The sequence below is a fragment of the Callorhinus ursinus genome, unplaced genomic scaffold (genome assembly GCF_003265705.2).
Source record: "Callorhinus ursinus isolate GAN/ISIS: 27379988/994484 unplaced genomic scaffold, GSC_fseal_2.0 scaffold20, whole genome shotgun sequence".
Classification (NCBI taxonomy): Eukaryota; Metazoa; Chordata; class Mammalia; order Carnivora; family Otariidae; genus Callorhinus; species Callorhinus ursinus.
Window position 1 is genome coordinate 5,228,033 of NW_027397082.1, and position 14,869 is coordinate 5,242,901.

The following is a 14,869-nucleotide window of genomic DNA, read 5'->3' on the forward strand; positions in this document are numbered from 1 at the left end:
TGGGCAGACTTATCAAAAAGAAAAGAGAAAGGAACCAGATAATCATGAATGAAAGAAGAGAGATCACAACCAACACTGAAGAAATACAAACAATTATAAGAACATATGCATAACTATATATCAACAAATTAGGCAATCTGGAAGAAATGGATGCATTCCTAGAGATATATAAATTACCAAAACTGAAATAGGAAGAAATAGAAAACCTGAACAGACTTATAACCAGCAAGGAAATTGAAGCAGTAATCAAAAATCTCCCAATAAACAAGAGTCCACGGCCAGAAGGCTTCCTAGAGGAATTCTACCAAACATTTAAAGAAGTAGTAATACCTATTCTTCTGAAGCTGTTTCAAAAAATAGAAGGAAAACTTCCAAGCTCTTTCTATGAAGCCAGCATTACCTTGATCCCCAAACCAGAAAAAGACCCCGCCAAAAAGGAGAATTACAGACCAATATCCCTGATGAACACAGACACAAAACTTCTCACCAAGATACTAGCCAATATGATCCACCATGTCCAAGTAGGATTTATTCCTGGGCTGCAGGGTGGCTCAACATCAGCAAATCAATCAATGTGATACACCACATTAAAAAAAGAAAGGACAAGAACCATGTGATTCTCTCAATAGATGCAGAAAAAGCATTTGACAAAGTACAGCATCCCGATTCTTGATTAAAACTCTTCACAGTATAGGGATAGAGGGAATATACCTCAATATCATAAAAGCCATCTATGGAAAGCCCACAGCGAATATCATTCTCAATGGGGAAAAACAGAGCTTTTCCCCTAAGGTCAGGAACATGGCAGAGATATCCACTATCACCACTGTTTTTCAACATAGTACTAGCAGTCCTAGTCTCAGGAATCAGACAACAACAACAACAACAACAACAACAACAACAACAACAACAACAAAAATAAAAGGCATCCGAATCAGCAAAGAAGAATTCAAACTCTCACTCTTCGCAGATGACATGATACTCTATGTGGAAAACCCAAAAGACTACACTCTAAATTGCTAGAACTCATATAGGAATTCAGCAAAGTCTCAGGATATAAAATCAATGCACAGAAATCAGTTGCATTTCTATACACTAACAATGAGACAGAAAAAAGAGAAATTAAGGATTCAATCCCATTTGTAATTGCACCAAAAACCATAAGATAACTAGGAATAAACCTAACCAAAGAGGCAAAGGATCTGTACTCAGAAAAGTATAGAACACTCATGAAAGAAACTGAGGAAGACACAAAGAAATGGAAAAACATTCCATGTTCATGGACTGGAAGATGTCTATGATACCTAGGGCAATCTATACATTCAATATAATCTCTATCAAAATACCATCAACCTTTTTCACAGAGCTGGAACAAATAATCCTAAAATTTGTATGGAACCAGAAAAAACTCTGAATAGTCAAAGGAATGTTGAAAAAGAAAACCAAAGCTGGTGGCATCACAATCCCAGACTTCAAGATCTATTACAAAGCTGTAATAATCAAGACAGTATGGTACTGGCACAAAACAGACACACAGATCAATGGAACAGAACACACAACCCAGAAATGGACCCTCAACTCTATAGTCAACTAATCTTCGACAAAGCAGGAAAGAATATCCAATGGAAAAAAGACAAGTCTTTTCAACAAATGGTATTGGGAAAATTGGGACACCTGCAGAAGAATGAAATTGGACCATTTCCTTATACCATACACAAAAATAGAATCAAAATGGATGAAAGACCTAAATATGAAACAGGAATCCATAAAAATCCTAGAAGAGGACACAGGCAGCAACCTCTTTGACCTCAGCTGCAGCAACCTCTGGCTAGACATGTCTCCAGAGGCAAGGGCAAAAATGAACTATTGGGACTTCATCAAGATAAAAAACTTTTGCACAGCAAAGGAAATAGTCAACAAAACCAAATGATGACCAACAGAATGGGAGAAGATATTTGCAAATGTCTTATCAGATAAAGGGCTAGTATCCAAAATATATAAAGAACTTATCAAACTCAATACCGAAAGAACAAATAATCCAATCAAGAAATGAGCAGAAGACCTGAACAGACATTTCTCCAAAGAAGACATACAAATGGCCAACAGACACATGAAAAAATGTTCAACATCACTTGGCATCAGAGAAATACAAGTCGAAAGCACAATGAGATACTACCTCACACCAGTCAGAATGGCTAAAATTAACAAGTCAGGAAATGACAGATGTTGGCGAGCGTGCGGAGAAAGGGGAACCCTCTTACACTGTTGATGGAGAATGCAAGCTGGTGCAGCCACTCTGGAAAACAGAATGGAGGTTCCTCAAAGGGTTGAAAATAGAGCTACGCTATGACTCAGCAATTGCACTACTAGGTATTTACCCCAAAGATAAAAATGTAGTGATCCAAAAGGGCACATGCACCCCAATGTTTATAGCAGAAATGTTCACAACAGCCAAGCTAGGTAAAGACCCCAGATGCCCAACAACAGACGAATGGATAAAGAAGATGTGGTATATATATACAATGGAGCAGTACTCAGCTATCAAAAAAATGAAATCTTGCCGTTTGCAATGACATGGATGGAACTAGAGGGTATTATGCTGAGCGAAACAAGTCAATCAGAGAAAGATAATTATCATATGATCTCATTCATATGTGGAATTTAAGAAACAAAACAAGATCATGGGGGAGTGAGGGAAAAATAAAACAAGACGAAAGCAGAAAGGGAGACAAACCATAAGATACTCTTAATCATAGGAAACAAACTGAGGGTTGCTGGAGGAGAGAAGGGTGGGGGGAATGGGGTAACTGGGTGATGGACATTAAGGAGGGCATGTGATATAATGAGCACTGGGTATTATATAAGACTGATGAATCACTGAACTCTACCTAGGAAACTAATAATACATTATATATTAACTAATTGAATTTAAATTAAAAAAAAGACAGGTGGAAGAAAAATGATAAAGAAGGTGAAAGTCATGAAATCCTCATGGATAATATGAAATAAAAATTCAATCATAAGTAATCATATATTTATAATTGTATCTAATTTTAGAGCATTTACTATGTTCCAAGCACTGTTCTAAGGGCTTTATATATATTATGTCATTTAATTATAACTATAATCTTGTGAGGTAGATGCTATTATGAAACTCATTTTATAGCTGTGGAGACTGAGGATAGACAAGTTAAATTGCTGGTACAAGGTTAGTAACCTAGTAAATAGCAGAGCTGGGATTTTAAGGGGTTTGTAATCTTAACCTCTATGCTTGCTGCCTCTTAAGAACCCAAGGTTTATCATTTCTATCCTCCCTGAACTATGTGAAAAAACTAGATCAGTCATAGTTATACAACCTCCTGGGAGCTTCTTATGAATTAACCCAACCTTTGACATAAGTATTAATCATAGCAATATTCTACAAGTTAGCTACCTTAATATGTTTACTTAATGACCTCAAAATCTTCAAAATAGAATCTTTTAAATAAGTAAGCATCTTGGTATTTATAAAGAGGAAATGATTACCTAAAGCAGAGACCATTAAACCACTGTGAATGTAAGTACTAGTTCTCTACACTAAAGGATGGCATCAAGATAGAGTCCAACAAATAATCTGAACATGGCAGATTAATTTAAAAAAGAAAACCATAATCATTATGAAAGAATTCCAATAATATAGACAGTATAAAATATGTGTAAAATTTTCTAATTACTGAAAGTAGAAACAATAAACTCATAGAAATCAACTAATATTAATTTTTTTGTAATTGCTTTCTTAACTGGTTAAAGTTTAATAAAAGTAGAAGTACAGTTATAATAACCTTGAAATAAAACTGGTTCTCGACAGGGAGCAAGATGACGGAGGAGTAGGAGACCTAGATTTCGTCTGGTCTCAGGAATTCAGCTGAATAGGGATCAAACCATTCGGAACACCTACAAACTCAACAGGAGATCGAAGAGGAGAGTAGCAACAACTCTCTGAACAGAGAAGCGACCACTTACTGGAAGGTAGGACGTGCAGAGAAGTGAATCCGAGGCGATATTCGGGAGGATAGATGGCGGGGGAGGGGCCTCCGCCGGCCGCTTCTGGCAAGTGCTAGAGCCGCGGAGCACAAAATCGGAACTTTTAGAAGTCGGCTCCGCGGAGGGACGTCGCTCCAGTGGCTAAACGGGGGGTGGAACCCTCGCGGGACAGTGTGGTCTTGGGACCCTCGGGGTCACAGAAAGACCAGGGGTGCCTGAGTGCGGCAGAGCTCCCAGGTACAGGAGCGGGGAAGCCAGCTGCAGAGACGGAGCCGAGGCGCGGGCTCTCAGCTCGGGGTGGCCATAAACTGTGATCTGCGGCCCAGTCGGGCCACGGCTCCTCCAGCAGGGACCCAACAAGCGGCAGAGCCGGGGAGACTCCCCTTCCTCCCCCGGGAGGAACGGCGCGGGAACGCAGCGCAGGGATCTGCTGGGTTTGGAGACTCCACACGGGGTCGGGTGCCAGAGATAGAAACGCTCGGTCACAGGCCGGGTGAGCACGGAGTGCGGCAGGAGACCGGGGAGACGGGAGTGACTGACTGCTTTTCTCTGGGGGCGCACTGAGGAGCGGGGCCCTGAGTTCTCGGCTCCTCCAGGTGGAGATTGGGAGGCCACCATTTTCACCCTGGTCCTCCAAAGCTGTACCGAGAGCTTGCAGGGAACAAAAGCTCCTGAGAGCAAACCCGAGCAGCTTCCCTAGCCCAGACCAACAAGGGCGGGGCAATTCAGCCTCCGGCAAAGACATTTGGAAACCACAGCAACAGGCCCCTCCCCCAGAAGATCAGCACGAACAGCCAGCAAGCCAAGACCAAGTTTACCAATCAAGGAGAACGGGAGAACTCCAGCGCTAGGGGAATACTGCACATAGATTCATGGCTTTTTTTCTTCCCACGATTCATTAGTTCATCAAAGTTAATTTTTGTTAACTGTTTTTTTTTTATTTTTCTTTTTCCCTTTTTCAACGAACATCTTATTAATCCCTTTAAAAAAAACCATTTTTTATTTTTCATTTTTAGAGTCATATTTTATCCCTTCATAGTAGTTACCCTTATTTTTGGCATATATATATACGTTGTTCTCTCTTTAAAATTTTGATACAGTTTCTTCTAACAGATCAAAATATACCCTAAATCACTAGTGTATGGCTTTGTTCTAGTCTCCTGCCTGATCACATTCTCTCCCTTTTTCCTTTTTTTTTTTTCTTAAATCTTCTTTCTTTTTTCAAACAACTTATCTTACCAAGTCCTTTTATAAAACCTTTTATAATTTTCATCTTTACAGTCATCTTCCATCCCTTCATTGTATCAACCCTTATTTTGTACATATATGTCTTTCTTCCTTTAAAATTTTAGGAGGCACTTTTTTCTAACAGACCAAAATACGCCCAAAATCTAGTGTGTGGCACTGATCTATGCACTAACCTGATCATATTTGATCATATTCTGTTTTTTTGTATTGTTCTGTTTTTGTTTTTATCTTTTTTTTTCTTTTTTTTTCTCTTTCTTTTTTCTTTCTTTCCCTTTCTTTTCCCCTGGTTTCAGGTCTATTCTGATTTGTATACAGTATATTTGCTGGGGACGTTGTAAAACTGTTAGCATTTGGTTCTCTCATTCATCTATTCTCTGGACAAAATGACAAGACGAAAAAAATCACCTCAGCAGAAAGAACAAGAGGTAGTACCGTCAGCCAGGGACCTACTCAATACGGACATTAGTACGATGTCGGACCTAGAGTTCAGAATCATGACTTTAAAGATACTAGCTGGGCTTGAAAAAAGCGTGGAAGTTATTAGAGAAACCCTTTCTGGAGAAATAAAAGAACTAAAATCTAACCAAGTCGAAATCAAAAAGGCTATTGATGAGGTGCAATAAAAAATGGGGGCACTAACGGCTAGGATAAATGAGGCAGAAGAGAGAATCAGCGATATAGAAGACCAAATGATGGAAAATAAAGAGGCTGAGAAAAAGGGAGAGAAAAAACTACAGGATCACGAGGGCAGAATTCGAGAGATAAGTGATACGATAAGATGAAACAACATTAGAATAATTGGGATCCCAGAAGAAGAAGAAAGAGAGAGAGGGGCAGAAGGTATATTGGAGCAAATAATAGCAGAGAACTTCCCTAATGTGAGGAAGGAAACAGGCATCAAAATCCAGGAGGCACAGAGAACCCCTCTCAAAATCAATGAAAATAGGTCAACACCCCGACATCTAATATATTAGTAAAACTTACGAGTCTCAGAGACAAAGAGAAAATCCTGAAAGCAGCTCGGGAGAAGAGATATGTAACCTACAATGGTAGAAATATTAGATTGGCAACAGACCTATCCACAGAGACCTGGCAGGCCAGAAAGGACTGGCATGATATCTTCAGAGCACTAAACGAGAAAAATATGCAGCCAAGAATACTCTATCCAGCTAGGCTGTCATTGAAAATAGAAGGAGAGATAAAAAGCTTCCAGGACAAACAAAAACTAAAGGAATTTGCAAACACGAAACCAGCCCTCCAAGAAATATTGAAAGGGGTCCTCTAAGCAAAGAGAGAGCCTAAAAGCAGCAAAGATCAGAAAGGAACACAGACAACATACAGTTAACAGTCACCTTACAGGCCATACAATGGCACTAAATTCATACCTTTCAATAGTTGCCCTGAATGTAAATGGGCTAAATGCCCCAATCAAAAGACACAGGCTATCATATTGGATTAAAAAACAAGACCCATCGATATGCTGTCTGCAAGAGACTCATTTGAGACCCAAAGACACACCCACATTGAAAGTGAGGGGGTGGAAAACCATTTACCATGCTAGTGGACTCTGAAAGAAAGCTGGGGTGGCAATCCTTATATCAGACAAACTAGATTTTAAAACAAAGACTGTAATAAGAGATGAGGAAGGACACTATATCCTACTTAAAGGGTCTATCCAACAAGAAGATCTAACAATTGTAAATATCTATGCCCCGAACATGGGAGCAGCCAATTATATAAGGCAATTAATAACAAAAGCAAAGAAACACATTGACAACAATACAATAATAGTGGGGGACTTTAATACCCCCCTGACTGAAATGGACAGATCATCTAAGCAAAAGATCAGCAAGGAAATAAAGACTTTAAATGACACACTGGACCAAATGGACTTCACAGACATATTCAGAACATTCCATCCCAAAGCAACAGAATACACATTCTTCTCTAGTGCCCATGGAACATTCTCCAGAATTGATCACATCCTAGGTCACAAATTAGGTCTCAACCGGTACCAAAAGATTGGGATCATTCCCTGCATATTTTCAGACCACAATGCTTTGAAACTAGAACTCAATCACAAGAGGGAAAGTTGGAAAGATCTCAAGTACATGGAGGCTAAAGAGCATCCTACTAAAGAATGAATGGGTCAACCAGGAAATTAAAGAAGAATTAAAAAAATTCATGGAAACCAATAAATATGAAAACACAACTGTTCAAAATCTTTGGGATACAGCAAAGGCAGTCCTGAGAGGAAAGTATATAGCAATACAAGCCTTTCTCAAGAAACAAGAAAGGTCTCAAATACACAACCTAACCCTACACCTAAAGGAGCTGGAGAAAGAACAGCAAATAAAGCCTAAACCCAGCAGGAGAAGAGAAATCATAAAGATCAGAGCAGAAATCAATGAACTAGAAACCAAAAGAACAGTAGAACAGATCAACGAAACTAGGAGCTGGTTCTTTGAAAGAATTAACAAGATTGATAAACTCCTGGCCAGACTGATCAAAAAGAAAAGAGAAATGACCCAAATCAACAAAATCATGAATGAAAGAGGAGAGATCACAACCAACACCAAAGAAATACAAACAATTATAAGAACATATTATGAGCAACTCTATGCCAGCAAATTAGATAACCTGGAAGAAATGGGTGCATTCCTAGAGATGTATCAACTACAAAAACTGAACCAGGAAGAAATAGAAAACCTGAACAGACCTATAACCACTAAGGAAATTGAAGCAGTCATCAAAAATCTCCTAACAAACAAAAGCCCAGGGCCAGATGGCTTCCCAGGGGAATTCTATCAGATATTTAAAGAAGAATTAATACCTATTCTCCTGAAACTGTTCCAAAAAATAAAATGGAAGGAAAACTTCCAAACTCAGTTTATGAGGCCAGCATTACCTTGATCCCAAAACCAGACAAAGACCCCATCAAAAAGGAGAATTACAGACCAATATCCTTGATGAACATGGATGCAAAAATTCTCACCAAAATACTAGCCAGTAGGATGCAACAGTATATGAAAAGGATTATTCACCACGACCAAGTGGGATTTATCCCTGGGCTGCAAGGCTGGTTCAACATCCGCAAATCAATCAACGTGATACAATACATTAACAAAAGAAAGAACAAGAATCATATGATCCTCTCAATAGATACAGAAAAAGCATTGACAAAGTACAGCATCCTTTCTTGATCAAAACTCTTCAGAGTGTAGGGTTAGAGGGTACATACCTCAATATCATAAAAGCCATCTATGAAAAACCTACAGCGAATATCATTCTCAATGGGGAAAGGCTGAGAGCTTTTCCCCTAAGGTCAGGAACGCGGCAGGGATGTCCACTCTCACCACTGCTATTCAACATAGTATTAGAAGTCCTAGCCACAGTAATCAGACAACAAAAAGAAATCAAAGGCATCCAAATTGGCAAAGAGGAAGTCAAACTCTCACTCTTTGCAGATGATATGATACTGTATGTGGAAAACCCAAAAGACTCCACCCCAGAACTGCCAAAACTCATACAGGAATTCAGTAAAGTAGCAGGATATAAAATCAATGCACAGAAATCAGTGGCATTCCTATACACCAACAACAAGACAGGAGAGAGACAAATCAAGGAGTCGATCCCATTTACAATTGCACCCAAAACCATAAGATACTTCGGAATAAATTTAACCAAAGAGGCAAAGGATCTGTACTCAGAAAACTATAAAATACTCATGAAAGAAATTGAAGAAGACGCAAAGAAATGGAAAAACGTTCCATGCTCATGGATTGGGAGAACCAACATTGTGAAGATGTCAATGCTACCTAGAGCAATCTACACATTCAATGCAATCCCCATCAAAATACCATCCACTTTTTTCAAAGAAATGGAACAAATAATCCTAAAATTTGTATGGAACCAGAAGAGACCCCGAATAGCCAGAGGAATGTTGAAAAAGAAAAGCAAAGCTGGCGGCATCACAATTCCAGACTTCCAGCTCTATTACAAAGCTGTCATCATCAAGACAGTATGGTACTGGCACAAAAACAGACACATAGATCAATGGAACAGAATCGAGAGCCCAGAAATGGACCCTCAACTCTATGGTCAACTTATCTTTGACAAAGCAGGAAAGAATGTCCAATGGCAAAAAGACAGTCTCTTCAACAAATGGTGTTGGGAAAATTGGACAGCCACATGCAGAAGAATGAAACTGGACCATTTCCTTACACCACACACAAAAATAGACTCCAAATGGTTGAAAGACCTAAACGTGAGACAGGAGTCCATCAAAATCCTAAGGGAGAACACAGGCAGCAACCTCTTCGACCTCAGCCGCAGCAACTTCTTCCTATAAACATCGCCAAAGACATGGGAAGCCAGGGCAAAAATGAACTATTGGGATTTCATCAAGATCAAAAGCTTTTGCACAGCAAAAGAAACAGTCCACAAAACCAGAAGACAACCGACAGAATGGGAGAAAATATTTGCAAATGACAGATCAGATAAAGGGCTAGTATCCAAAATCTATAAAGAACTTATCAAACTCAACACCCAAAGAACAAATAATCCAATCAAATAATGGGCAGAAGACATGAACAGACATTTTTCCAAAGAAGACGTCCAAATGGCCAACAGGCACATGAAAAAGTGCTCAACATCGCTCGGCATCAGGGAAATCCAAATCAAAACCTCAATGAGATACCACCTCACACCCGTCAGAATGGCTAAAATTAACAAGTCAGGGAACGACAGATGTTGGCGGGGATGTGGAGAAAGGGGAACCCTCCTACACTGTTGGTGGGAATGCAAGCTGGTGCAACCACTCTGGAAAACAGTATGGAGGTTCCTCAAACAGTTGAAATTAGAGCTACCATTCGATCCAGCAATTGCACTACTGGGTATTTATCACAAAGATACAAATGTAGGGACCCGAAGGCGTACGTGCACCCCAATGTTTATAGCAGCAATGTCCACAATAGCCAAACTGTGGAAAGAGCCAAGATGTCCATCGACAGATGAATGGATAAAGAAGAAGTGGTATATATACACAATGGAATATTATGCAGCCATCAAAAGGAATGAGATCTTGCCATTTGCAACGACGTGGATGGAACTGGAGGGTCTTATGCTGAGTGAAATAAGTCAATCAGAGAAAGACATGTATCATATGACCTCACTGATATGAGGAATTCTTAATCTCAGGAAACAAACTGAGTGTTACTGGAGTGGTTGGGGGTGGGAGGGATGGGTTGGCTGGGTGATAGACATTGGGGAGGCTATGTGCTATGGTGAGTGCTGTGAATTGTGCAAGACTGTTGAATCACAGATCTGTACTTCTGAAACAAGCAACGCAAAATATTTTAAGAGAAAAGAAAAAGAAGAAGATAACAGGAGAGGAAGAATGAAGGGGAGTAAGTCAGAGGGGGAGACGAACCATGAGAGATGATGGACTCTGAAAAACAAACTGAGGGTTCTAGAGGGGAGGAGGCGAGGGGGATGGGTTAACCTGGTGATGGGTATTAAAGAGGGCACATTCTGCATGGAGCACTGGGTGTTATGAACAAACAATGAATCATGGAACACTATATCAAAAACTAATGATGTAATATATGGTGATTAACATAACAATAAAAAAAACCTGGTTCTCAACTGGGTACAATTTTGCCCACCCCTCTCCGGCCAGGGGACATTTGGCAATGTCTGGAGACATTTTTGGTTGTCAAAGCTGGGGGTGGGAGGTGCTATTGGCATCTAGTGTTTAGAGGCCAGAGATGCTGCTAAATGTCTTAAATTGCATAAGACTCCCCTCTTGCAACCAAGAACGACCTGGGCCAAAATGTCAATAGTGCCAAGTTTCAGAAACCCTGCTATAAAAATGGCATCTATACCAATAGCAGTTAATCCTGAAAATTTAAGAAAAAGGCAACAGAATTTAGTATACATTTGAACACACAGATGGAAAATAATATTCCAAAATTTAGGGATAAAACCAACTTAATTTTGCCCTTCAGGATATTGAATAAATGTCATATCCTTTCTTGCCATTATTAGCTTCTTGTTATTGCACCAATTATAAGGCTTATGGCCCTATTTCCAAAAATCTTTATATTTGGTACTTTGACTTGGTTCTTTATACTTGAAATTACTTTTATGGAACATACCAGTAAGCAAACTAAACTACACATATCAAAAAATTTAAAGTGGGAACTGGTAAATATTGGCATTTCATTTGATAACTCCTAAAATGCAAAAAAAAGGACAATGTATATAGACAAATGTTTCTTTCTATTAAGATTTCTTCTGTCACCATCTGTGAAGGAAAAAACACTCTCTAACAGACTTTGTGTGTTTAATTTTAACCCAGGGCAAATTTTTATGACTGAGTGATAAACCCACAAAACTGGAGTTCACATCAGAAGCCCTTATACTACTAACCATGATGATACCAGTGGGCATTATCATTTTTAAAAGTGTAAAAAATTCAATGAGCAGATTGTCATTACAGAAACTCATTCTGCATCACACATATCACCCAAGAGATTGATATTTCATGCTTATAAAACTTAACATAAAATTAAATTGCAAGTATTTTCTCACAATCTACTAAAATTATGGCCTAAGGCAATACACTGCTAATATGAAGCATTTGTTCAGCTCTAGTGGGCATATTTCTATATGATTTATGTAAAAGAAGACTTCATTTGCTTCTCATAGATTCAGTAATGAGGTTTCTTTCCTTATATTTAGCCCAGAAAGTAGATGAACTTCTTTGAAATTAAGCCAGCAAATATAACATTGAATTATTAATAAACAATAGTAAAATTAACAAACTGAAGATTTTCTCCTTGGGTGTATGACTATGTGGTTTCAAACACCAGCCATTCTTTCATTATCCAAATACATAAAAAGCAGCTCAATTTCCCATACAGAAAATACATTTCATTCTTTCAGCATAAAACAAATAGTAATAAATTTCAAGTAAAATAGTAGGTTGTGATTTTTTTCCCTGAAATCTGAAACAATAAAAAATAATTTCAACCATTAAAAAAAAAGTTAAGGGGTGCGTGGGTGGCTCAGTCGGTTAAATGTCTGCCTTCGGGTCAGGTCACGATCCCAGAGTCCTGGGATCCAGCCCCACATCGGGCTCCCTGCTCAGCAGCAGTCTGCTTCTCCCTCCCCCTCTCCCTCTGTGTGCTCTTTCTCTCCCAAAGAAAGAAAAAGAAAAGAAAGAAAGAAAGAAAGAAAGAAAGAAAGAAAGAAAGAGAAAGAAAGAAAGAAAGAAAAAGGAAGGAAGGAAGGAAGGAAGAGAGAAAAAAGAAAAATCTCTCTTAAAAAAAAGTTAGGAATAACAGAAAAGATAGTTGTGGAACCAATACTTTGTCTTAATCTATTTGGATGTGAATAACACCGAGTCCATGAGGTAAAAGAAAAAATTGATTTCAATATTATCAACCCGATGCACTGTGAAACTTACATGTAGCACTTTTTAGACAGTGAAGCGTTTTCTCATTAGCATACTTCACAATACAAATAAAAGGAATTAACATCTTTATCTGGAACTTAAAAAAAAAAACTACACATTTAGCTTTATGCTGAAATATCTTTGACAACTTGAAAAATTAGCAGATTTTACACCAAAATATAATAGGGAATTCTTACCTTAAGCATTCAGCATCATTTTGAGGCTTTTCACTGATTTTTACTTTTTCTGCCTCTAGGTATTTGGTAGTACAAATGGCTTCATTCTTTTTATCTTCAAAAACTAAACAATTAAGAAAATGCTTACAATCTTCAAAAAAATCATAACAGTTAACTTTATTCATTCATAAGAACAGTATTCTAATTTTTGGTGCTTTATGTAAAATGTATGCACTCATGATTCTTATTTTTCTACTTTAATGTAGCAATTAAAGGCATAAAAAAGATCTCGATAAAATTTATGACATCAAAACTACCAGATCTAACACTGTTTATTTTAGTGTTTTACCTATTTTTTCTTTATACCAATAATAACACTGTATCCCAATAGGTTAGTGCAATTTGAAATAATAATACGACCGTTATGTGTACGTAATTATATTCATCAGCAAAATAAACTAGCTCATAGAGATAATACCTTTAAGTTTTCTCTGCACAGTAAGTAATTCTTGTACTAATTCACTCTTTTGTTTTTGAAGTTCACTTAACTGGCCACTATCATGTTCCATTGACTTCATTTCTAGAAACAAATAGACAAATAAAAGCCATATTTTAACCACTTAGGCTTTGCCTTGAATATGTCAGCAATTATTAACTTTTTTTGTGTGTGTAGTAAAAATTTAAGCAGCACATGGTCAATTTTAAACTGATAAGAACAGATACTATACTTAATCTTAGCCAAAAGGCTTTGAAGCGATTCATATGGTCAATTTGAAGTCACAGCAGGCTTCCTTTGGCCATCTAGATACTGTTTTTAATAAACTGACCAGGATTCATTAAGAAACAACGAGGTACAAAAGAATTAGTTAATTGATGGTTAGACTACCTAGAGAGAATTCAAAATAATGTAACATCACTAAGTAAAACAAGCTTCCCAATGAGATAATAAGAAAACTCCATCCTTCAAAGGTAAAGCATATTTAAAATGACATTGCATAGTACTCACTATATGGCTACAAACTCCCACAATACTGCTAATATTGCCTCTTCTACCTAAAATATCTTTCCTTTCTTTATCCCCACAACAAATTCCAATTCATCCTTTAAGATTCATCTCCTACTAATTTTTCAAAAGGTAAACAATAAAGTAGGACACAATTATGCAAGACACTACATAAGTAGCTAACTTCCTTAATTTACAAAGAACTCATATAAATCAGTAAGAACAAAAATGTAGAAAGATGAACAGAATATGAACAGATTGTTCACAGGAAAATAAAAAGAAATTTAAGTGATCAATAAATTCAGAGAAGTAAATTCAACATCATGCAAAATCAAAGAAATGTGACTTAAACCAACAATAAAAATAATATTTTTGCTTGTCAGATTGGTAAAGATTAAAGCCAGTGATAATACCCAGATTGGTAATGGTATAGAATAATAATAAAAGAAAACAGGCACTCTCCTATAGAGTTGGTAGGAAAATTAATTAATTCAGTGCTTTAAGGAGTCTAATTTGGCATTAAGTCTCTTAATATTTTCCTTTGACCTAGTAGTTTCATTAGATTTTACGAGGCTTATATAGTCACAAAAGTATAGGGAGATATATACTCAGATAATTAGAGGCCCCTATTGATGGTCATGTAGGTTGTTTCCTGATTTTATTTTTATTTTGTTTTGTTTTCTTCTGAAATCACCACCAGTCCCTCCACCTGTGCACCATTTCCCATCTTCTCTGGGAACTTTACTTCTCTCTTGAGTTTTCAACTCTACTTCTCCATGGGCTCTGGTCAATTATTATTTAATATGTTCAAAAATCTCCTGTCTCAAAAAACAGAAATGAAAAAAGGACAACACATAAACCACTAAAAGCCCTCCCCTGACTTCATATCCCCCTGGGTTACTGGACTGTCTCATCCAGAGAAACTTCGCTTAAAGGGCTTGTGGGCGCTTATGATCACCA

At 37.8% G+C, this 14,869-nt stretch overlaps 1 protein-coding gene and 1 pseudogene across 6 annotated transcripts in view; both read right to left on the reverse strand.

The window, feature by feature from the left end:
* CCDC172 (coiled-coil domain containing 172) overlaps positions 1-14,869 on the reverse strand; it is a 70,678-nt gene that overhangs the window by 14,899 nt on the left and 40,910 nt on the right. For all 6 annotated transcript variants that reach the window (XM_073904540.1, XM_073904543.1, XM_073904541.1 and 3 more), the window contains 2 exons: positions 13,385-13,486; positions 12,928-13,030 (listed from right to left, as the gene is read on the reverse strand). In XM_073904540.1, coding sequence (XP_073760641.1) covers positions 12,928-13,030; positions 13,385-13,486 — 205 coding nt within the window. The remainder of the gene's footprint in view (positions 1-12,927; positions 13,031-13,384; positions 13,487-14,869) is intronic.
* On the reverse strand, positions 13,542-13,664 carry LOC112831003 (U2 spliceosomal RNA; annotated as a pseudogene).